A 24,185-nucleotide genomic window follows, 5' to 3' on the forward strand; every position below is an offset into this window, starting at 1 on the left:
CTTGTGCTCAGCTGGTAAAGAATCCGCCTGCAATGCAGGAGACCTGGGTTCGATCCCTGGGTTGGGAAGATCCCCTGGAGAAGGGAAAGGCTACCCACTCCAGCATTCTGGCCTGGAGAATTCCATGGACTGTATAGTCCGTGGGATTGAAAAGAGTCGGACATGATTGAGCAACTTTCACTTTCAAGATCTTTGTGGGCAGGGGCCATATCTGAATCACTTTTATTCATATTTCCCCACTAGATCACACAGTGCCTGTCATAGAAGGGCTCAGTAATTATTTGTTGAATGAATGAATATGTATTTGGCACCAACCAATATTGAATGATTTTTATTTAGCTCAAGAATAGAGGAAATAATCAATACAGAAGAATAATATAGAGGAAAATTGTGATTTTGGAAGAGGCTACTTTAATAATAGTTGGAAGCCAGATTGCAAAAGTCTCAAAAAAAAAAAAAAAGTGATCAGCTCACAAAACAGCTCATTTGAGAAGTTTGATGTTGGAGGGAAGTATTTACGTGTATGATATAGCTAGAGGCCCAGCAGGGTCTGCTAGGAGTTCTCTCTGGGTAGATTGTGGGAAGATGGATATCAGATGTTGGACACACTAGAGAAATAGCTCAATGGGATGGACTTCATTATCGTCATATAGTCACAGGTACTGGCAGAAACTACCATACCAGGGCAAACATACTGTTGGAGTTTTTGCTCTAAACTTCAGTGACCATGTACCTTGTTCAACCAGCACAAGATTCTAGGAAGAAAAAGTGAAGAAAGGATAGTAGCATTCTTTCCCTCTTCTGACCCTCAGACAAGGCAGAATTAATTTGTGTGTGAACTCATGGAAGATACTTTATCTTTTCTCTTTTCCTTCTCTTTTCTCTTTTTTCTTAATTGTGAACCAAGAGTGAGTCCTATAGTTTACTGATTGGGTCTCAGAACCCTAACTGAATTGTGCTCAGTTGCTTCAGTCATGTCCGACTCTTTGCGACCCCACTGACCGTAGCCTGCCAGGCTCCTCTGTCCATGGGATTTTCCTGGCAAGAACACTGGAGTGGGTTGCCATTTCCTTCTCCAGGGGATCTTCATAACTCAGGGATCATACCTGAAGTCTCCTGTGTCTCCTGCACGGCAGATGGATTCTTTACCGCTGAGCCATTACCCAGCACTTTTTCTTGGGCTTCTCTTGCTTCACTGAGTGGTCCTCCCCTGACACCCTACTTCTCCCTCATCTGTTTCCAGGCACCCTGGGATATTTATCCAATCCAAAACCCTTGCCTTTGGGGCTTTCCTCAAGCTTTGCCCAGAGATGCACTTTTCACCCCCTGGCCTATGAGGGCCCAGCATAATGTCACCCTTTGGTGGCAGCCCTTCCTGGCAGTCTCCATGTTGTGATTAACTGTGCTAAAGGGCCTGCTCTGACAGCTGCTCTGTATTCCACTTTTGAGATTTGCTGTGCTGTGCTGTGCTATGTTATACTAGGCTGAGATCCCCCAGACACAAGGCCCTTGTAAATGTCCTGCTTCTGTTCTCTGCCTCTGTACACAGGTGGTGCTGCTAACGTCCTACCAGCCTGGTTTTGAGTGTGCCTATTTGCCTTCCCAGGAGTCACAGAATCTTTCATCTGACTCTTTGGGACCCCACGGACTGTAGCCTGCCAGGGTCCTCTCTCCATGGGATTCTCCAGGCAAGAATACTGGAGTGGGTTGCCATGCCCTTCTCCAGAGGATCTTCCCAACCCAGGGATTGAACCCAGGTCTCCTGCATTACACGTAGATTCTTTACCATCTGAGCTACCTAATCGTGCTTGGGTTTTGTTCTCCAGGCTTTTGTGCCATTTCCTGCCATGGGAAAATTCTATTATCTTGTCTATCATATTTTAATTTAAGAGAGACTTTGGGACATGTTTTCACATTCTCCAGATGTTCTTAATATTTACCACATAAAATATTCTACATGCTCAAAGAACCATGTTTTAATTTTCAGAGTATGTCTGTGTTTAGGAGTTCATTTAATCAGTAATAATGTGAGGCACATGTTTTCAGATCAGATAACCTAATAAATTAAGTTTTCCTACTCCCTGTCAGTATTTGTTTATGATAGAAAAGGAGAGCATTTTAGGCTTTGTTTTCTGCTGGAAGATTTCTCAGATTTACACTGGTTGCATACTTGGATTCACATAAAGTCTGATCTGCTGTGTTTGAGCTCTCTAAGCAGTGGTGAAATTAGAATGGGTGGTCTCTGACTGCTGTGGTTATTGACTGCATCCTCTGTGTGCCTTGGCGTTATCTTCTTCCAACTGCAGCTGTTTCCTCTGACCCTATAAAAGTTTTTAAGATGTGTACTAATTTAAAATGAAATAACACATAGATTTATCAGGCAGCATGTCTGTGCCCATTTTGTTTACCTTTTCATCCACACAGTGATCCATTCGAGCTAAATGCCTTAAGTCTCTTGTTTTTAATTACATTTTACACTGCAAGTCAACTTTTTTTTTTTTTTTAACACTTTTGAATCTTTCAGTTAGTGGGAATGCTTTAGGAATTTTAAAAAATAATTTTGTCTTTTTTTGCATGATAGATGGAAATAGTGATTTTAAGTTCACATTTAAAAATTTTGATTCCTTCTTTATGTCTTTGTTTTAAACATACAGTTCTTATTTTATGATAAGTCTATAATTTTTCTGTCTAGCCCTTTGAGGTATCCCCTGATAGCACCCATGCTAAACTGTATCACTATGTGCTTTATAATTTCAGATTGTATACTAATATTTGGTGGCGTTTAAATTATGGAAACCCCATGAGGCCTGGGTTGAGGGCTTATGCTGGTATATATTCATCTGTTTACCTGAGTGATGAGATGTGTATTTTCAAATGATCAAAGTCAGCTCTCCCGCATCTCTCTCAAGCTTCATAAAATCAGGGATCTTTATTTTGTTCACTAATGTTTTCTAAATTGTCTACTACACTGCATGGCATGTACTAGGTACTCTGCTTATATTTTTAATCCACTCTTTTATTGAGGAAGTAGTGAAATTATTGTAGGTACTTTCAGGAACCACTGGGATTTTCTTTTGATTATTTGCCTATTTGTTCCAGTAACATACCTTTGACCCTGTGCTATGCAAAATGATAGTTCTAATCCTAGTAAGGTGAGCATTTCCCTCCTTCCTGGGTCTGTATTTGTTTCAGAAACTTTGCATTAGAGTTTGGCTCTCAGAGCCATCTTCAATTTCTTTTTCAGTAACCCTCAAATTTCTGTTTTTTGGAGATTAATAAGGCATATTCTGTATGTTTGTTAAAATAAAATTAGATTAATCTTCAACTATAGAAAAACCCACCTTATTCAAATATTCAGTAGTAAGAATTCAGATAACCATCAAACACAAGGAACGATGCAAGTGAGAAGCAGGAAAAATTAACAAAAAGAAAAAAATATTTTTAACTGAAAACATGTGATACATTTTTCTAATTAATACACTGACCATGGGTGGAGAAAACCCATCCATTTCGAAGGAGAGTATAACTTAATGGTTCATTTTTTTATTTTAGTGTAATACTCATTAAATTATTTTAAAAGGAAATGTAAATACTATTAGTTAGCAGGTCTTGTAATTATTTTTAAAAGAAGAAAATTTAAATGTTTGATATCGTGACATTACCAGTAAATTTAGTAGACTTCTTACTTATCTGGTGTGATACAAATTAGATAGAACTTGAATGTGAGTAGAAATAAAATTGCCACTCATGTTAAAGTTATAAAGAGTTTGTTTTCAAAGACATATATATATTCTTTATGTTGTCTTTATGTGATCATGTTGAACCACTGTCTGTGGTTGATGATGAAAGAATATGAATTGAACCACCACTTGGTATTGAGTTTCCTGGTTCTCCTATGAAAGATCTTTACAAAAAGGGGAAATAAAGATGGGTTATGTGACATAATGATGACTAGACGTTATTTTTTTGTTTTGCAGTTCCAATTCCTGGCAGATTTGATCGGCGAGTGTCAGGTATGTATTCTTTTTCATAACATACTACTAAAATGCTATTTTAAGATGGGATTATCTTAAATAAAAATAAGTTCATCTTTTTAATAAAAAGGTAAGTTGAAAGCATTATAGAACATTATCAGAATTACCTGTGATGCCTTTGTTCTATTTCATTTTGTTTTAAATATATATGTGCTTATTTTTAGATTACTATAGTAAGTTTGTCTCATTTATGTCACTGATATTTTTCCATGTTCATAATTATGGCTTCTAAAAACAACTTTTCATATTACTATTTCTGGCATTCTAGATTATGCTTGCCGTTAATTTTTTTTTAAGGTTTATTTATTTGTTTTGGCTGTGGTGGGCCTTCGTTGCTGCACACGGGCTTTGTCTAGTTCAGGCGAGGGGCTGCTCTGTGTTGTGGTGCATGGGCCTCTCACTGTGGTGGCTTCTCTTGTGAGGCGCAGGCCCTAGGGCGCCAGGCCTTCAGTAGTGGCAGTTAGCATGCTCTGGAGCCTGGGCTCAGTAGTTGTGGAGCATAGGCTTGGCACGTGCGAGCTTCCCAGAGCAGGGGTTGAATCCATGTCTCCTGCACTGGCGGGCAGACCCTTAACCACTGAACCACCAGGGAAGTCAGCCATTAACTTCTTGCTCACGTTGTTGAGGCCCTTAAATTACTTCCTCAGTTGTAGCGCTGGGAGTAGCAGTCTCTGGTCAGAGACTGAGCATTGCCTTGGCTGCTTCTTTGTACTACTTTCAAGAGACAGTAGAAAATAGGCTACAGGGAGAAAGATGCCCTGCCAAGACCTGTTCTTCACCTCCATCACTAATATAGACGGTGCTGACTCCTTTCATTTATTTTTTAAATATTTTTTTATATTCTTGACTTACAAATGTACTCCTTTAATTTAGAAGTAAAATAGTGCCTCGGATTGTTTTATCTGGCATTCCTTTGATTATTAACAAAAAATGAATATTTTCCAAATACAGGAAGTCTATTTTTTATTTTTTTATATGCAACCAGTTTAATAATACATTTCCCATTTAACTGTTGTGGTCTAGATAATTTAATTTTGCTCTTTTTTATTGACTCAAAAATTTTGATCTGTGACTGGTACCTTGAATACTTCCTGGCACACAGCAAGTACTCAGTAAATATGTATTGACTGTATACATCTGGGGTCGCAAAGAGTCGGACACGACTGACTGATCTGATATACATCTCTCTTTATTTCATGATTGTTCTTAAGCAGAGAAGGGCCCCATTTTTTCATAGAGCTGATAAATATGTTTTCTGAAAGTTTTTCTTATAATTAAAATGCTAAGCTTATGGATATATCTAGTTTAATGTGGGATGTTAATGTGTTTCAAAATTGCTATGCGAGCTATATGTGTCCCATCATTCTTTCATATCCCATTGTTTGGGAAAGTTTCTTGGTTTTAAGTTGTCATGTGATCTAATATCTAGTAAGGGTCCAAATCCCTTTTCTACTTCTTAGTCCTTTTCTTTGAGAGAATCTGCTCATTTATGTTTTCAGAAAGTTTTTGGTAAGACTGTACACCAAAGTCTGTTGAAAGGAGATGGAAGAATGTGTTGCTTCTTATAAAAAGTCATTTACGGAGATAGGAATTCCCTTGTGGTCCAGTGGTTAGGACTGAGCTTTCACTGCAGGAGGCAGGGGTTTGATCTCTGGTTGGGGGTGAAAAGGGACTAAGATCCTTTATGCCTCGAGGTGCAGCTAAAAAAGAAAAAAAAGTCATTTATGGAGAGGAAATAGAGTAGGAATTAAGGCTAGTATGAGACTTATGAGCTGCCATCTCCCATTTCTGTTCTTCCCTGTACCTCGTTTTACCCAAAGTTTCGTAATAATAGCTGTTGACATCTGTGGGACAGGCCTGGGAAGTGGAGAGTGCAGTGACACCTCCTCCAGAGGTCACAGAGGGTCACAGATGAATTGCTGCGTAGGCTCTTTGTCAGTGTGGTTCAGTCCTTGAACTCTGCAGAACGCAGACAAGTGCTTGGTATTATCCCTCACCCTTAGCTCTTACAGTCTTACTGAAAAGTTAAAAGTTGTTAATATCACTTAAATGTTAAATGAAAATAAAGAATTATTAACAGAACCAAAAATGATTATGCAGCAGAGAAAATAGCTTGTTAGCAAGAGCTAATGGTTTTTTGAGTGCCGGCTGTGTACTCAATACATATTTTTAAGGTCTTCCTAAATGCCTGCCTTGTGTTGTTGAATATAATCCTTACACTAACACTATGAATTACATGCTCTGATTACCCCATTATTCAGGTGGGGAAACTGGGGCAAAGCAGAGGTTACATAACTTGAAGCAGTCAAGGTGATAAAATGCCCAAAGACAGCTTAACGCCTAAGTAGTAACCTTCCCATCCCTAAGTACCCATTCTTGTACCCTCCAGAACTCTTGCTCAGTCTTCAGCTAAATCCCGTAAATTTCTTAGCCCACACTCTGAGTTTGGTCTTCATCTTCGTAATCTAGCTAAAGCGTGGCTTGCCCTCAAGGTCACTTCTCTTTCCCTTTCCTTGTAACACTGATGGCAGATGTGAGTGTCTCTGTTGTTCCTCGTTGCTTCTAGACCTTTCTCTCTGTCCTCCCTAAAGCCCTCAGCCTCAAACCTCACATTATATTCTCCCAGCCACTGCCCCTCCTTGTTGTCGTCCTCTAATAACTCCCAGGTTCCTTCTCGTTTCCACATAAATAATCCTTTCATCGTCTGGTCCTTCCATTCCTTGACCTCTTCTCCTCCAGGGTTGTGGTCTTCCACCTACTTCAACCACTCACTGCTGTGGTTGTACTGTGGTAGGACCAGCATCACTACTGTCCATGTTCTCAATCAGTGGTCCAGGCCTCCCGGCACTGCCCGCTGTCTTCTCACAGCTCCTTTGCTGTCCTCCCCCAGCTCCCACAGCTCATTGATCCTGTCTCCTTTTCATTCTTTCTCAATTCCTCTTTATTAACCTTAAATTTCTTGACCAGTGATTATAACCACTTCCCTCGGTTCTCTTTTCCTTTTATATTTGTTTGGCTAAGCCACACTCTGGTTAAACCCATTCCCCACATATTCTGTGTCTGCACCACATCTGTATTTGATAGAGGGAAAACACACAGCCCTGCTGACTGATCTTGCCTTCAGTTCATGATCATTAACGTCTGGTATGCTCTTGATGACCACAAGCATACTGTTTCTATACTTCTTTCACTCTCTTGTTCTCCTAGATGAGTCTTTCATACCTTCTTTCTCCCCAAACCTACAACACCTCCTCCCACTCCTATTCCTAGCAGATAATCTTCTCAATTTAACTAAAGAAACAGAAATAATAGAAGAGAATTTCCATAGACTCCCACATCTGTCCTTCCCCACCTGCCTGTGAGTCCAGTTTTCCACCTGTACACTAGATCTCAACCCTTCATCCTTCCAGCAGTTACCTCTTCTTTATCCTGCATAATCTTCATCCTTCAGCTGGTTTTTCTCAGCAGCATATCATTGGCGCTCCCTTCTTAAAATAAAACTTACAAATCACTCTTCCTCTCCAGCTGCCACTCTTTCTCTCTGCCTATCTTTATAGCAAAACCTCTTGAAAGAGTGGTCCATACATGCTTCCCGTTTCTCTTCTGTTCTCTCTTGAGCCCGTTCTAGTCAGACTTTTGTTCCCATATCTCACCAAAGCTACCTTTGTGGACTGCTCACTCACATTCTTCAGACCCTCATGTGAAGGATACCTTCTCAGGCCTTAAGTATGGTCTAAAATCCTCACCCCTCCCCAGCACACAAACACAGCCTATCTCCCTACTTTATTTTCTCCTTAGGTCCCTTCCTCTTTAATTTACTTATCCCATTTACCATCTAGTTCACTATGCAAGGGTATAAACACCAGTCAAGCAGGGAATTTCATCTGTTTTGTTCACTGGTGTATAGTTAACATTTGGAACAGTGTCAGTAAATATGGCCAGATCAGGAAGGATCAGGAATCAGGAAGAGAAATTATTGTAGGCAGAAAAAAAATCAAGAAGTGCTTCTTGGAGGAAGGCAGAAATTGCACTGGAAGTTGAAAAATATGGTTACTGTTGGGCTAGTACCAGGAAGGATGCATTCTAGGTAGAAGAATGTCTTAAAACTTGAAGGAGGATAAACGGGACCCAGCTGCTCTGGCCATAGGAGAGGAGATAAAATTGGAGGAACTTCCTTGGTGGTCCAGTGGTTGAGACTGTGCTTCCGCTGCAGAGAGCATGGGTTCAATCCCTGGTCAGGGAAGATCTGCATGTGCCATGCTACTGCTACTGCTACTGCTAAGTCACTTCAGTCGTGTCCGACTCTGTGCGATCCCATGGACAGCCGCCCACCAGGCTCCCCTGTCCCTGGGATTCTCCAGGCAAGAACACTGGAGTGGGTTGCCATTATCCTTCTCCAATGCAGGAAAGTGAAAAGTGAAAGTGAAGTCGCTCAGTCGTGTCCGACTCTTAGCGACCCCATGGACTACAGCCTACCAGGCTCCTCCGTCCATGGGATTTTCCAGACAAGAGTACTGGAGTGGGATGCCATTGCCTTCTCCGGCATGTGCCATGAGGTACAGCCAAAGGAAAAAAAACTTTTAATAAAATAAATTGGAAAGAGAGTTAGGGAATGGGCTCCTGATATGATCCAAGGATCTCAGCTAAACTATTTGTGTGAATACATGTGCTTTGTCAGACACTGCAGAAGAGAATTCAGCGACTCAGGATGTCTGACTGAATAATAACCTGGAAGGTAAAGCAGCAGAGGAGAGCTCGCAGTTCTTGAGCGTCTCCTGTGAGCCAGGCCTTGTATTTAAATGTCTCCTCCTATTATTAACCCTTTAACAAGGTTCTTGTATTGTTACACCCTCATACCGTTGAAGAGACCAAGGACTGGGGACGTAGAGAAATAGTGAGTGTGGAATAATGGATCCACTCTCAGACTGTAGTGTGTGTAGCTTCCGAGATGAGGCCTTCCCCTCTTTGATGCCTCCTCTCTCCTGCAAAGTACTGGAATTGAAAACCTGCAGCTTCCAAGTCTTACATTCTAGCAGAACAGCCCCTCTACATCAAGTGATGAATACATAAACTGAAGACAGTCCATAAATTCTTTAAAGGCAGATTTCTTGAATTCATCCTAGATTAGCATTGACTGTCCTTGAGTTTGAAACGTTAGTTTGATTCTGTTAATTTAAAAACTTAAAGGAACTCTTTTCCTCCCTGGCTGCTTGAAGATCAGCCGCCATCATGAATGACACAGTAACTATCCGGACTAGGAAGTTCATGACCAACCGACTGCTTCAGCGGAAACAAATGGTCATCGATGTTCTTCACCCTGGAAAGGCAACAGTACCTAAAACAGAAATTCAGGAAAAACTGGCCAAAATGTACAAGACCACACCAGATGTCATCTTTGTATTTGGATTCAGAACGCATTTTGGTGGTGGCAAGACAACTGGCTTTGGCATGATTTATGATTCCTTGGATTACGCGAAGAAGAATGAGCCCAAACACAGGCTTGCGAGACATGGCCTATATGAGAAGAAAAAGACCTCACGAAAACAGTGGAAGGAACGCAAGAACAGAATGAAGAAAGTCAGGGGGACTGCAAAGGCCACCGTCGGTGCTGGCAAAAATAAGGAGTAAAGATTCTGCAGTGACTGTATCTGTGGTGATTGTGCAGATTTTTCATGAAAGAGAATAAACTAAGACCTTTTACATGTCAAAAAAATAAATAAATAAAATAAAAACTTAAAACCAAAAACCTTTCATTTTATAGACGTAGTTCAGTTCAGTTCCATCGCTCAGTCGTGTCCGACTCTTTGCAACCCCATGAATCGCAGCACGCCAGGCCTCCCTGTCCATCACCAACTCCCGGAGTTCACTCAGACTCACGTCCATCGAGTCAGTGATGCCATCCAGCCATCCCATCCTCTGTCGTCCCCTTCTCCTCCTGCCCCCAGTCCCTCCCAGCATCAGAGTCTTTTCCAATGAGTCAACTCTTCGCATGAGGTGGCCAAAGTACTGGAGTTTCAGCTTCAGCATCATTCCTTCCAAAGAAATCCCAGGGCTGATCTCCTTCAGAATGGACTGGTTGGATCTCCTTGCAGTCCAAGGGACTCTCAAGAGTCTTCTCCAACACCACAGTGCAGAAGCATCAACTCTTCAGTGCTCAGCTTTCTTCACAGTCCAACTTTCACATCCATACATGACCACAGGAAAAACCATAGCCTTGATTAGACAGACCTTTGTTGGCAAAGTGATGTCTCCACTATTACTGCTATTTAAAAAGGCACCCAGTCTGTAGTGTTTTATTATGGCAACCCTAACTCTCTAATATACCAGGCTGTATCAACTCTTCACGGGAACCAGCAGGACAGCATAGGGCCTGAAGCCAGTGACCAGGCCTGGTAGAAATGAAGGGGTTTTCTCTCACAAATACATTTTAGTGATTCACATTTCTGGATGAGGAAAGCAGCAGTTAAAATCTAGAGGAGGAAGTTATGCTGGATAATCTAGTGTTACTTTGTGCAGTTCCCTATTACTAACTAGTGACATCTGCTGGACAGTGGTGGCAAAGTTAATACCCTCAAGTGAGAGGCTGTGCTGCTCTTTTAGCCTTTGTCTTCAGTAGGTCTTGAGCATCTCATGACATTCAGTGTAGTTCTTGAGGCTGCAGAGGGGATCACACTGACCCTTGGACTCCCCAAGTAACTTTTACACTGAGATAAGCTTCCTGATATTTAGAGCCATAAGGGACAGCAATTACAGAGACCTAAAAATAGATTTTTATATAGAAAATGAGAAAAGTAATTTAGGATCAGGACCAGGAAGAAGTAGAGAGGTTGAGGTAAACAGAGGAAGAAGAAAAAGGAGCTGAGTCTGATGTTCAAAAAAGCGAAAACATCCAAACCAGTTTTAAAAAAATAAAGATACACTGTTTTTCCACTAATGTCTGTGTGCTCAGTCATGTCCAACTTTGTGTGACCCCATAGACTGCAGCCCACCAACTTCTCTGTCCATGGGATTTCCCGGGCAAGAATACTGGAGTGGGTTGCTACTTCCTTCTCCATTTTTCACAAATAGGAAACATATTAATAATTTTAATGAAAATAATTGCTTTTGTTTAAATCATAGTGCTGTGTCTTAAGACTTCAAGATGTAACATTTGTTGCCTCAGTTACATTAATGTCTAAAAGTACAAAAATGAGCTAAGTGCTACAGTACTTTCCTCCAAAATCAGAAGAAGAGCAAGCCTGAAAATAAGCGAGCTCAAGACTAAGTGTCATTATCGGTAAAATCCTGTCAGTCTCATCATTAAAAGACTTGTTATTTTCAACTTTTTAAATGAAAATTTTCCATACATATGCAAAAGTAGAAAAAGTTAGTATAATAATCCCCGTGTACCCACCTATCTCCAAAATGAGGGGTTTTAAAATGCATTTTTCAAAGAAGACATTTTGAAATCCTGGACCCAGGAGTAACAGGGTAGACTGAATAAAGGTCAAGTATGAGAATATTTCTGAGGCAGAATTTGATGTATTCATTAGGTAACAGGTGGAAAGAAGGCAGTAATGGTAAGTTCAGATTTCTAGTTTAGAAAACTGGGCTGAGAATGACAGTGTTAATCAAGAGCACAGAGAACCAAAAGGTTTGCAGTTTAACATACTATCTGAGAGCTGCCTTCAACACAGCTTCCTCAGCCCCCTACCCAAATACCCATGAAAATGTGAAAAGTGACAGCAGTAACATCTAAGAACTCAGGAAGGTGTCTGCCTTAATCTTTAGGACAGACCTGAGATAAACTTGTTTCCTTGTGGAAACAAGAATGGCTTGGCGAAAGATAGGGAGTCATTATATTCCATCCCTTACCTGGCTCAGCTCCAAAAGCCTGTGCTACCAGGGGTTGGGCAGCGCTCTATACAGAACATTACCTGGTGCTGTTTTAGGGATTAGAATGATGTCTGTTCTCTTACTCCCTTCTCCCGAGTTTTTCTCCATCTATTTAAGGATCCTGGTTTCCTGTTAGGCAGAGTATTGATGGCAGTACAGCACAGAAGGCATGGCCCACACCTATAGGCTGGACAAGAAAGGGCGTCCTGTCTGCAGGTCATATGGGAGTCACCATTTCTCAGGTATTCCATTAGTTCAGAAAATCAGTGGGAAGGAGGAAGCTGGAGGGCAGCTAGACCAGCACTGCGGGGAGTAAATATCTCTAAGAAATCAGGGATTGAGAGTGGTATGTATCATCTCATCCCTTCATTGTAGATACATAGAGGTTTTTAGCCATCATACAGAAGAATGGAGTGTACGATCAAGAACCAGTTATATTCCTTGCCTGCTCACAAATAAGACGTAAACCCTAACAAACAACATAAGGCTTGGTGGATTAAGGATATAAGAAGAATGAAGATTAGAAGGGTCCACTACAAAATGCTGATTCGTTGTGCAGTTGCTCAGTCATGTCCGACTCTTTGCGACCCTATAGACTGCAGCACGCCAGGCTTCCCTGTCCTTCACCATTTCCTGGAGTTTGTTCAGACTTATGTCCATTGAGTTGGTGATACTATCGAACCATCTTGTCCTCTGTTGTCCCCTTCTTCTGCCTTCATACTTTCCCAGCATCACGGTCTTTTCCAGTGAGTCAGTTCTTCACATCAGGTGGCCAAAGTATTGGAGCTTCAGCTTCAGCATCAGTCCTTCCAATGAGTATTCAGGGTTGATTTCCTTTAGGATTGATTGGTTTGATCTTGCAGTCTGAGGGACTCTCAAGAGTCTTCTCCAGCACCACAGTTCCAAAGCATCAATTCTTCGGCGCTCAGCTTTCTTCACAGTGCAACTCTCACATCCATACATGACCACAGGAAAAACCATAGCTTTTGGAAAAACTATAGCTTTGACTAGATGGACATTTGTCAGCAAAGTAATGTCTCTGCTTTTTAATATGCTGTCTAGGTTGGTCATAGCTCTTCTTCCAAAAAGCAAGCATCTTTTACTTTCATGGCTGCAGTCACCATCTGCAGTGATTTTGGAGCCCAAGAAAATAAAGTCTGTTGCTGTTTCCATCATTTATCTACTTATTTGCCACGAAGTGATGGGTCCAGATGCCATAATCTTAGTTTTTGAATGTTGAGTTTTAAGCCAGCTTTTTAACTCTCCTCTTTCACTTTTATCAAGAGGCTCTTTAGTTCCTCTTCACTTTTTGCCATAAGGGTAGTACCATCTGTATATCTGAGGTTATTGGTATTTCTCCCAGCAGTCTTGATTCCAGTTTTGCTTCATCCACCCCAGCATTTTGCATGATGTACTCTGTGCATATAAGTTAAATAACCAGGGTGACAATATACAGCCTTGACATACTCCTTTCCCAATTTGGAACCAGTCTGTTGTTCCATGTCCGGTTCTAATTGTTGCTTCTTGATCTGTGTACAGATTCTCAGGAGGCAGGTCAGGTGGTCTGGTATTCCCATTTCTTTAAGAATTTTCCACAGTTTGTTGTGATCCACACAATCAAAGGCTTTGGCATAGTTGCATGAGAGGGCAAGAGAAGTAAAAATTTTAAGGGCAAAATCTGTAATACAAGACAGCCTTGAAGAGAGCACAGTTGTTGAAAGAGCTCGGATAGAGAATAGAACCAAGATAATGGTAATTAAAGTTCCAGAAAACTAGAACAAATGAAACGTGATAATAGCAGTAGTTCAACGAGCTGACATTTACTGCCTCCTTACTGTGTGCCAGGCACTTGTTTACTTGAATCCTTGCAACAGTCCTCAGAGGGGAATCACTGCTGTTAACTCCAGTGTGCAGAAGAGAAGGTGGAAATTTGAAGTAAACCAAGCCGGGTCACACAGTTATTGCACATAATTGAGGATTTTTTAGAAGAAAAACTTTTCCTTAGCTATAATGACATATACTAAAGCTGTTGTGAGGAAGGAACAGGTCTGTTACTTTCTGGGTAACACCAGTGATCACATCTAGACATTCCTGACAAAATAGTCTATGAGTACACTAACTTTTTTATTCGTTACATAATTCATTGTGTCTACTGTTGTCATCCCTAAGGGTAAGATTTTAAAAGCATGACTTGTATTGACATCTCCAATTCGAACTCATCTTGTGATCTGTATTTGTATTAATATTCCCCTTTTCTCCAGTGAAAAACTAAATATATATTTGTTTACTCACAACTGTAGTACACAGAGGAGTTTTGGAATTATTGTACCACTGCCAACATCAATTCTTTTTTGTCATTGGATACATCCCACTGGTCAGATTATTATTTTCAGAAGCTACTTAAAATCACCCCCTTTCCTTTTCTGTGTTATGTTATCAACTTGATATGTGGTTAGATTCATTTGTTTCTCTTTGTATTCAAATTTTGGGTTCCCCCATCCTTAATCAAATTTATTGTTAAGACTATATAAAACATTTTCAGTTCAGTTCAGTCGCTCAGTTGTGTCCAACTCTTTGCGACCCCATGAATCGCAGCACGCCAGGCCTCCCTGTCCATCACCAACTCCTGGAGTTCACTCAGACTCACGTCCATCGAGTCAGTGATGCCATCCAGCCATCTCATCCTCTGTCGTCCCCTTCTCCTCCTGCCCCCAGTCCCTCCCAGCATCAGAGTCTTTTCCAATGAGTCAACTCTTCACATGAGGTGGCCAAAGTACTGGAGTTTCAGCTTCAGCATCATTCCTTCCAAAGAAATCCCAGGGCTGATCTCCTTCAGAATGGACTGGTTGGATCTCCTTGCAGTCCAAGGGACTCTCAAGAGTCTTCTCCAACACCACAGTTCAAAAGCATCCATTCTTTGGCGCTCAGCTTTCTTCACAGTCCAACTCTCACATCCATACATGACCACAGGAAAAACCATAGCCTTGACTAGACGGACCTTTGTTGGCAAAGTAATGTCTCTGCTTTTGAATATGCTATCTAGGTTGGTCATAACTTTCCTTCCAAGGAGTAAGTGTCTTTTAATTTCATGGCTGCAGTCACCATCCACAGTGATTTTAGAGCCCAAAAAAATAAAGTCTGACACTGTTTCCACTGTTTCCCCATGTATTTCCCATGAAGTGATGGGACCGGATGCCATGATCTTCGTTTTCTGAATGTTGAGCTTTAAGCCAACTTTTTCACTCTCCACTTTCACTTTCATCAAGAGGCTTTTTAGTTCCTCTTCACTTTCTGCCTTTTAACAGGGCTTAAATGTCAAAACTATGTAAAATTTTGTTCTCAGAGAAGTTTCATTCCTTTCCCTACCCTGTCCCTTTTTTGTTTCTGCCTACCTTCTAAGAAGCAATTTTATTACTTTTTGGTTTATCCTTCTCTTGTTTCCTTTTGGAAAAATAAATACATTAAAATTTTTTATATGGGCTTTCCTCGTGGCTAAGCTGGTAAAGAATGCAGTGTGGGAGATCTGGGTTTGATCCCTGAATTGGGAAGGAACCCCTGGAGAAGGGAAAGGCTACCCAATCCAGTGTTCTGGCCTGGAGCATACCATGGACTGTATAGTGACTGAGTGACTTTCACTTTCACTTTTGTGTATGTGTGTGTGTATATAACTCATATGTGTGTGTATGTATATATATATATATATTCATACTTATTTATTCCCTCTCCCCATCATTTTTAGCTCTCCTTCTTTCTCATGGAAATCCTTTATGGAAGGACAGTCTGCTACATATTAATAGTATATTCTTCACCTCCTTTTTTTGCCTTTTTTCCCATAGAGCTGACTGTTAATTAGCCAAAGGGGGTCTTTCTCAATCTTTCTCATAGCTGAATTATTCAAATGCATACTTACATCATTTATGATATTCTGGTATTGTAAACAATTGTTTGGTTAGCATTTTTTTTTTTTTTGGTTAACATTTTTTAAATCTTTGAATTATGATAAAGACAAGTCCTGCAGCCCATTGGTGCAAACACAGATTACCTACAAAGAAAACCGAGTTGGCTTTAAATTATATAATATTGTATTTATAACAGAGCCTGACAAGTAGTATTATATTTGTTTTGTTAAAATTCATTCTTTTAAGTCATTCTAATACATAAGGAGGTTGAGATATTTTGCTTTTTTTGGTGAGTACTCCAATTGCATATCCATATGTCTATATTGCGTGTACTGTATTTGGTGGTTTTCTCTTCCTGCTTCATAGCTCAGCAGAGACAGCACTTCCTTCCTTATCCTTGCCACTACCATAGAATGTAGTAGGTGATGTTTTTTATGGTTTCTCTCCTATTTGGTCTACCAGCCCCTGGATAGCTGACTTTTCATCACTAACAGAATGCCTGGCATTACTAGGTACTTAGTATATTTGTTAATTGAAGGAAGTGGTTGCAAAGTTAATTATAGCTTTAGAAAACAGTGAACAAAAGGAAATTATGTTTAGTTCCTATTTTCCAGTAAAATACACATCTGTTTTATTCATTTTTCTCTTTATTTTTTTCTCTCCAACTTTAGTCTGTGCTGAGACCTATAACCCTGATGAGGAAGAGGAAGATACTGATCCGAGGGTAAGAACTACAGCAAAGGTATTAGGTAGAATAATTTCAGTCCCCACTCACTCCCCTTTTCCTCTATATACCAAGTCTAATCATGCTGATATTTAAAATGAATACAGGTTAAAATCTCAGCAAGATACCATCTTTTATCTAACAGACTGACAATGATTAAGAAGAATAGGAAGCAAGATTGGTTGAGGATATGGTAAGAAGGGGTGCCTAGCTGTGGCCGTCAGCTTTAGACTTAGTCAAGCCAGCTGACTCAGCAGATACCTGCAGGAGAATCATGCCTACCGGTTGCGTCCTTCCTAAGGATGCTTTCTGAGGAGGTTATTGCAGTATTATAATAGTGAGAGATGGAAGCAGCATAAATGAACTAAAATAGGGGTTTCCAGGGGCTACATTTTGGCACATTCAAATCAAGAAAATCTGAAGCCATTGGAAATGATGGTACAGGACTGGGTTTAAATGACATGGAATGATGTAAATTTGAGGTACATTTTATACAGCATTTTATAATATAAAAAAATTTATCTATCCATCTTCATACCTATTTACTTGTTTACTGTTTACTTATTTGTACAAAGATTTGTGCCTGGAAGGATACATCCCAGATTTTAACAGTAGTTGTTGCAAGACTACAGTTGATTTGGGGGTTGCTTTTTCAAAAACTCACACTTTTCAACTTTTATATAGTTAACAAGTTACTTTTATAAAAGCAAACTTGAACCATCTTTTTAAAAAGATTGATGTTATAAAGAAACTTTAATGATCTTTCAAATATGTCTTAAAGTGAGCAGACTAGAAAAGATTTCTAAACTATTCTAATAATAAAATGCTACCATTGTATGAATATAATAGACATGTAGGTTTTTAAATTTTTCATTCTTGATGTTATAAAATTTTGAAAAGACTTTTAAAAGTTAAAACTTTTTCAACTGACTATTTAATATTATAAATTTAAATTACTTAGCACTTTTGACATCTGTTATTTCTGGTCTAAATTAAGTGATGTAGATTTTTTAGGGTGAAGACAATACTTAGGATGGTGCTTAATAGGTTTTTCAATTATAACAGCAATGCTGGGCAATAATTCTTTTTTAGTTCAAAAAACATGTATTGACTATCTATAGTATTAGTGGTAGTAGTAATAATTTTTGAGCACCTACTGAACGCCAGGTTCTATTTTAAACACTGCCTGTATCAGCTCATTTAATTCTATGGCAACTCTGATTTTGTAGGCACCAGTATTATTACTGGTAATACTATGTTTGTTGATGTTTGAACTCCAGCTTATATAGTGGTTGTTTACTTGCCATCTCCATTTAGATTTCAATAGACAGTTTATAGTGAGCTCCTGATGATTTCCACTGAGACATTCTTTTTCACTCACAGTCTTCCCCAGCTCATTAAATGGCAGTTCCATCCTTCCTGTTGCTCAGGTCCACAATTTTAAGGTCACCCTCAGCTCCTCTTAATTTTTTATACCTACATTCAATTTTTCAGCAAATCCAATGGGCTTGGTCTTCAAATTATATCCACAATTCCAGTACTTCTCAACACTTCCATGGCTACCACCTTGGTCTTAATCCCCAGTTTAACACTAGGATAATCACAGACGCTTCCTGGCTTCCGCTCCTGTATCCGTCAAGGCTGTTCTTCACTTAGGAACCAACTTAAGCCTTTAAAATCATCTGTCAGATCTCTTTCCTTCCTCAGTGCCCCCATGTCACTAGAGAAAAGTTCCAGTTCTGTGATTTACATTGCCCTCCACCTAAGCCCAAAACCAGGTCTCTTCCTGATCTTTTCCCCTCGCTCTTTGTCAGTCACACCTGTCTCCTGGTTTTTCTCAAACATGCTATTCACCCATCATATTGTTTTCATTTGCTGTTCCTTCTGCTTGAGGTCATCTTCACAGAGATGTCCACATGACTCATTCCCTCAGGTTGTCCTCAGTTCCTTAGGATCTTGACACAAATGTCACCTTCTCAGGCCTCATCTGGACACATGCCTGCATGTACACACGCTTTTAATCACCCTTCCCCACCGTATTTTTCTCCTTAGCCCTGTCACTCTCTACCATCCTTTATGTATTTATTGATGGTGAGAGCAGGTGTTTGTGTCTTCTGTTCACTGCTCTGTCCCCAGAGCTGGGATGGTGCCTGGCACCTAGTTGATGAAAATGTTTACTGAATGAATGAACATGTAACCTCCTGCTTTATGGATGGGGATTCTGGGGCTCCCAGCAGATAGCTGACTTGCTGCCAGCCATACCCCCATACCATTGCCTGTCCACAATCAGGGTACTGCTTGGTATTTGTATAAAATTAAAATTACGGTAAATGTGCTCTTAATTTTTCCCATTTTTAGGAGGAAGAAATATTCTAATTTGTAAGTTAAGTAATATTTTAAAATAGAATATTAAAATTTCCCTTGTTTTCTTTGGATTGGCAGGTGATTCATCCTAAAACTGATCAACAGCGGTGCAGACTTCAGGAAGCTTGCAAAGATATTCTTCTTTTCAAAAATCTTGATCCGGTAACACTGACTTTTAAAATATTTTTGTCTTTTAGCTTTTCATCATTTTAACAGTTTTTAGCATCTTAGCCACAGTCATATGAGGCAATAAAACCTTAGCTTCTTCTTTTGCATTGTGTTTAGCACTGTAGCTAAACACAGATGACTTTTAATATTTCTCTGACCTGCTTTGGTACTTCCTCCAAGGCAGTACCATTTGTGAACCATGCATTTGGGTCATGTCAAAAGGAAATGCTCAGGTTTGCATGACCCTGGCTTAGTTTGGAGGGTCTTTATGCTGCAGAGTAATTTCTCTAAAGATGCCAGTGTGGTGTCCTCCTTACCGGTAGCAGTTACACAGTGGAAGTGGGTGACTGCGTCTCACCTCCTTGGTGTGAGGCATCTCTTGTGATTATTCTCAGTGAAGACCTCAGGCCTGGGACACACAGAGTGGTATGTGTCTATAGGGCTCTGCACAGGATCTGTGTGTGCCTATCTTCCCTCTCTCAGTGAAGATGGAGAATACAGCTGCCTCCTGAGCACAGAGATGCTTCAAATTTCCTATTTCTTCAGTACTTTGAGGGCTGTGTGCTGAAGGCCCATGGATGACTGAAGTGCTGGGCCTGCTAGGGAATCCCAGAATGTGCAGACACAAGAGCAATGGGAAATAGAATTTTCTTACTACCCAGTTCCTGCAAATAAAATCTTCTGAAGATATTCCCACAGCCCTCTGGGACTTGGATTGGTCAGACATGAGTCCATGATGTATTCCTGGAGTCTGTAAACCAGACTGTTTGGTAGCTTTGTGGTTATAGGAATAGCTGGAACTTTGATCAGAAATTTATTAGTCTGAGATTGAATAAAACAAGGACAGTGAGTTCAAGGAAAGGCTGGTTGTAAGAAATACTAGTCTGTGTGCTGTTTTCCCTGGAAGACTCATCTGTATCAATAGAAAAGGGACTTCTTTATCTACTGTGAATAAAACCCCTTGCAAATGTTATACTAGCAGATGTTTTAAAGGAAGTTGCTATGTCAGTCTACTTTTCAGATTTTTCTCAGTGATGAAGAACATCATTTTATCATTTCAGTATTGAAAAATAAAATTTTCAGATTTAATTATATTTTTCTGACATTGTATCATGAAAATATTTTTTTTTTGAAAATATTCAAATACAATGAAGAGAGAAGGGTTTTACAGAACATGTATTTATCCTCTGCCTTGATTCTAACATTAACATTTTGCTATGCTTATTGTGTTATATACCATCTACCCTCAACAGAGGGGTTAGCAACCTTTTGCTTAAAGAACCAGATGTGTGCTGTGCTTAGTCACTCATCGTGTCCTACTCTTTGGGACCCCATGGACTGTAGCCCACCAGGCTTCTCGGTCCATGGGATTCTCCAGGCAAGAATACCAGAGTGGGTTGCCATGCCCTCTTCCAGGGTATCTTCCCAACCTGGTGATCGAACCCAGGTCTCTCTCATTGCAAGCGAATCCTTTACCATCTGAGCCACCAGGGAAGCCCATACATAGCAAATATGAAACATTTCTGTCACAACTACTCAACTTCATTATTGTAGCAGGAAAGCAGCCATAGGCAATGCATAAATGAAAGTGTATGGCTGTGTTCCAGTAAAATGTTTACAGTCAGCTGTTTGCTGCCCTACATTAACCCATCTTATTTTTTTTGGATAGTCTCAGTATAGTTCCCTTAAATATTTTGGTGTTCATATCATGAACTGGAGTTCAGTATTTGTTTGTTGTTTTTTAATGTAAAGTTTTCATGTAATGAAACATATGGATGAGTTTTAAATGTACATTCACTTAGGTTTGACAGATGTATACACTTAAGTAATCCAAGCCCCTGTCAAGAATATAGAATTTCGGGGACTTCCCTGGTAGTTCAGTGGCTAAGACTCTGCACTCCCAATGTAGAGGGCCCGGGTTAAATCCCTGGTCAGGGAACTAGATCCCTCGTGCCACAGTTAAGACCCAGCACAGCCAAATACATAAAAATAAATATTTTTTAAAAAGAAAGAGGATTATAGAACTTAGGACTTCCCTGGCGGTCCAGTGGCTAAGACTAAGACTGCACTCCCAGTGCAGGCACTTAGCAGGGAGCTAAAGTTCTGCATGCCGCACAATGTATGCAGCCAGAAAAAAGACACAGAATATTACTACCACTTCAGAAACTTCCCTCATGCCCCTTCATGATCAACTCTTATTCCCCTCCCCACAGAGGCAACTTCTATTTTGATTTATTCTACCATAAATTCATTTTGCCTTCTAGAATTTCATGTAAGTAGAATCATACGTGATATGAAATCATATAAGATTTCACATAATAAATCATACAAGATTTCTCTCCGTTGTAAGAAACTCCTTTTGCTCAGCACAATATTTTTGAGATTCTTTCATGTTGTTCAGCATTCCATTTTCTTTTTTCACTTTTTATTTTGAACTAGTTTTAGCCTCACAAGTAAGATGTAAACATAGTAAAGAGTTCCCATAGGCCCTCATCTAACTTCCCCCAATGTTAGCATCTTACATAACCACGGTACAGTTATCAAAACCGGGGAATTTGCATTATTACAGTATCATTAATTAAACTAAAAACCTTGTTCAGCTTTCATCAGTTTTCTCCCTAATGTTTTTTTCCATAGTTAATGATCCAGTCCAGAGTCCCTTATTGCACTTGGTTGCTATTTTTCCATAGTCTCCTCTGGTTTGTGATAGTTTTCAGTCCTTTCTAGTATTTCATGATCTTGACAGTTTGAAGAGTGCTGGTTAGTTACATTATAGAATATACCTCAATTTGAATTTGTTTGCTCTTTCTTCACAATTGAAATGTGGTTATACATCTTGGCCAGACTACTATAGAAATTATATTGTGTCCTCAGAGAATCAGGTCGAGGGATCCATTCAGTGTGTCATTGTTCATGGTGTTAGTTCATTCCCTTTTATTGCTGAGTAGCATTCCATTATATGAAGATGCCAGTTTGCTTATTCATTTTTCTGACAGTGGGTACCTGGTCTATTTCTTGTTTTTTAACTCTTGATAATAATGCTGTGGACATTTTGTACTCTTCAATAAAACACCTGAGGACAAAAATCCCTGAGTCATAGGGTAGATGTATTTTTTATTTTATACAAAACTGCTGGATCTTTTTCAAAGTGGTTTTACCATTTTGTGTTCCTTCCAACAATATATGATATTCCCAGTTTTCCTATATCCTTAGCAACTTTTGATATTATCTGTCTTTTAAAATTTTAGTCATTCCAGTGAGTGTATTTGTTTCCAGTTTAAAAACAATTTGCTTCTCAAACTTTTGTGTTTAAATCTTCAAATTTATGGAAAAATCAAAACTTGCATATATTCTTTACCTAGATTGACCAGTTGTTAACATTTTGCCACATTTATTCTGTCTCTTATGTGTATATGTATGCACATATATAGGTATGTATAAACTGCTTTTTTAGGTCCTGAGACATTTATGAGTATATTGAGGACATCATGGCTCTTAGCCACTAAATGCCTTAAGTTATATTTTCCAAGAACAAGGATATTCTCCTCCATTAACACACTATCATTATTAAGCCCATGAAATTTAACACTATTGTAATAATATTACCTAAATACAGTCCATATTAAGCTTTTCCCAGGAAAGTTTTCTATAGCTTTTTCGTTTTGTTTTCCAGTCCTGAATCACATGTTGCTTTTGGTTGTTATGGCATGACTTTAGTCCCTCTAACCCAGAATGCTCCCCCCGTACCTTATTCTATGTCTCATGACACTGATGTTTTTGAAGATCTTCTGGGCTAGAAGATTTGTTACTCAGAACACGAGGCTGCCAGTGGACAGCCCACAGGCCAGACACACCAGGTGTAGATGTATGTGTTTGGCCTGTGTTGTATGTGAAAATTTGAATTTGTTACCTATATTTAAATAGATTTCAGGCAATGCTGGGCTCACACTCCACATGAATGTGGACACACGAATAGCAAGCCTTCTTTTATAGTATCTGTCAGCTTGTACAGTATTCACCACCCATGGAACTAGGGAACTAAGGAACTGCTTATTGGTGATACATTAGTTTAAGTAGCAGAATGCTAAATCCTATGGAATTATTCAGCAATAAAGTTATTTCCTCGCCAGGCCTTCAATCCACAATCCTCCAAAGAGAAAGTCTTTCTGTGAGTTGAAACTGGTCTTTAGTGCTCCCTAACAGTCACTGGGGCTTCCCAGGTGGTGCTAGTGGTAAAGAACCTGCCGGCCAGTGCAGGAGACATAAGAGATGAAGATTTGATCCCTGGGTGGCAAGATCCCCTGGAGAAGGGCACAGCAACCCACTCTAGTAGTCTTGCCTGGGCAATCCCATGGACAGAGGAGCCTGGGTGGGCTGCAGTTCATAGGGTCACACAGAGTTGGACGCTACTGAAGTGACTTAAGGAGATCAGCCCTGGGATTTCTTTGGAAGGAATGATGCTAAAACTGAAACTCCAGTACTTTGGCCACCTCATGTGAAGAGTTGACTCATTGGAAAAGACTCTGATGCTGGGAGGGATTGGGGGCAGAAGGAGAAGGGGACGCCAGAGGATGAGATGGCTGGATGGCATCACTAACTCGATGAACGTGAGTCTGAGTGAACTCCGGGAGTTGGTGATGACAGGGAACGCTGGCGTACTGAGATTCATGGGGTCGCAAAGAGTCGGACACGACTGAGCGACTGAACTGAACTGAACTGAAGCGACTTAGCATGCGCATACGCTCAGCAGTCACTGACAGAGGGATGCTGGCCCTAGACTGAGACCACTGTATTGTTAGAATTGAATAGCACTGTTTTGATTATTTTAAAATTTGTTGGTACAGTTACCTTCTGGTTATTGCAGGTGATATTGGTAAGTAATTGTATGTGTTGTATATAAATAACTATAGGAATATTAAGTGTCTGATAATAGAGCTTATTTATTAAGTACCTATTATATGAAAATATTTTCCATAGATTTTTATCCTTTAGTCATGAAAGTTGATGAGCTGGAAGCTATTTATTAAACACTTTTTTGTAATAAAGAAACAGACTCAGATTAAGTGATGTGCTTGACTAGGAAGGGCAGCTGTGCTGCTCCATGAGATAACCTCTGAAACA

The 24,185-nt window shown here is 39.9% G+C and overlaps 2 protein-coding genes across 3 annotated transcripts in view; both read left to right on the top strand.

The window, feature by feature from the left end:
- PRKAR2A (protein kinase cAMP-dependent type II regulatory subunit alpha) overlaps positions 1–24,185 on the top strand; it is a 71,965-nt gene that overhangs the window by 23,133 nt on the left and 24,647 nt on the right. The window contains exons 2-4 of one of the 2 annotated variants that reach the window (XM_061397593.1): positions 3,978–4,013; positions 16,480–16,532; positions 18,975–19,058. In XM_061397593.1, the coding sequence (XP_061253577.1) occupies positions 3,978–4,013; positions 16,480–16,532; positions 18,975–19,058 (173 nt within the window). Of the gene's footprint in view, positions 1–3,977; positions 4,014–12,049; positions 12,152–16,479; positions 16,533–18,974; positions 19,059–24,185 lie in introns of those variants that run through there. The other variant, XM_061397594.1, reaches the window with a different exon arrangement.
- LOC133235751 (small ribosomal subunit protein eS24-like) lies at positions 9,208–9,780 on the top strand. The gene has a single exon (XM_061397609.1). It carries the CDS (start codon positions 9,264–9,266, stop codon positions 9,660–9,662), a length of 399 nt encoding a protein of 132 aa, XP_061253593.1. The 5' UTR covers positions 9,208–9,263; the 3' UTR covers positions 9,663–9,780.

This window comes from Bos javanicus, chromosome 22, assembly GCF_032452875.1.
Source record: "Bos javanicus breed banteng chromosome 22, ARS-OSU_banteng_1.0, whole genome shotgun sequence".
Taxonomy (NCBI): Eukaryota; Metazoa; Chordata; class Mammalia; order Artiodactyla; family Bovidae; genus Bos; species Bos javanicus.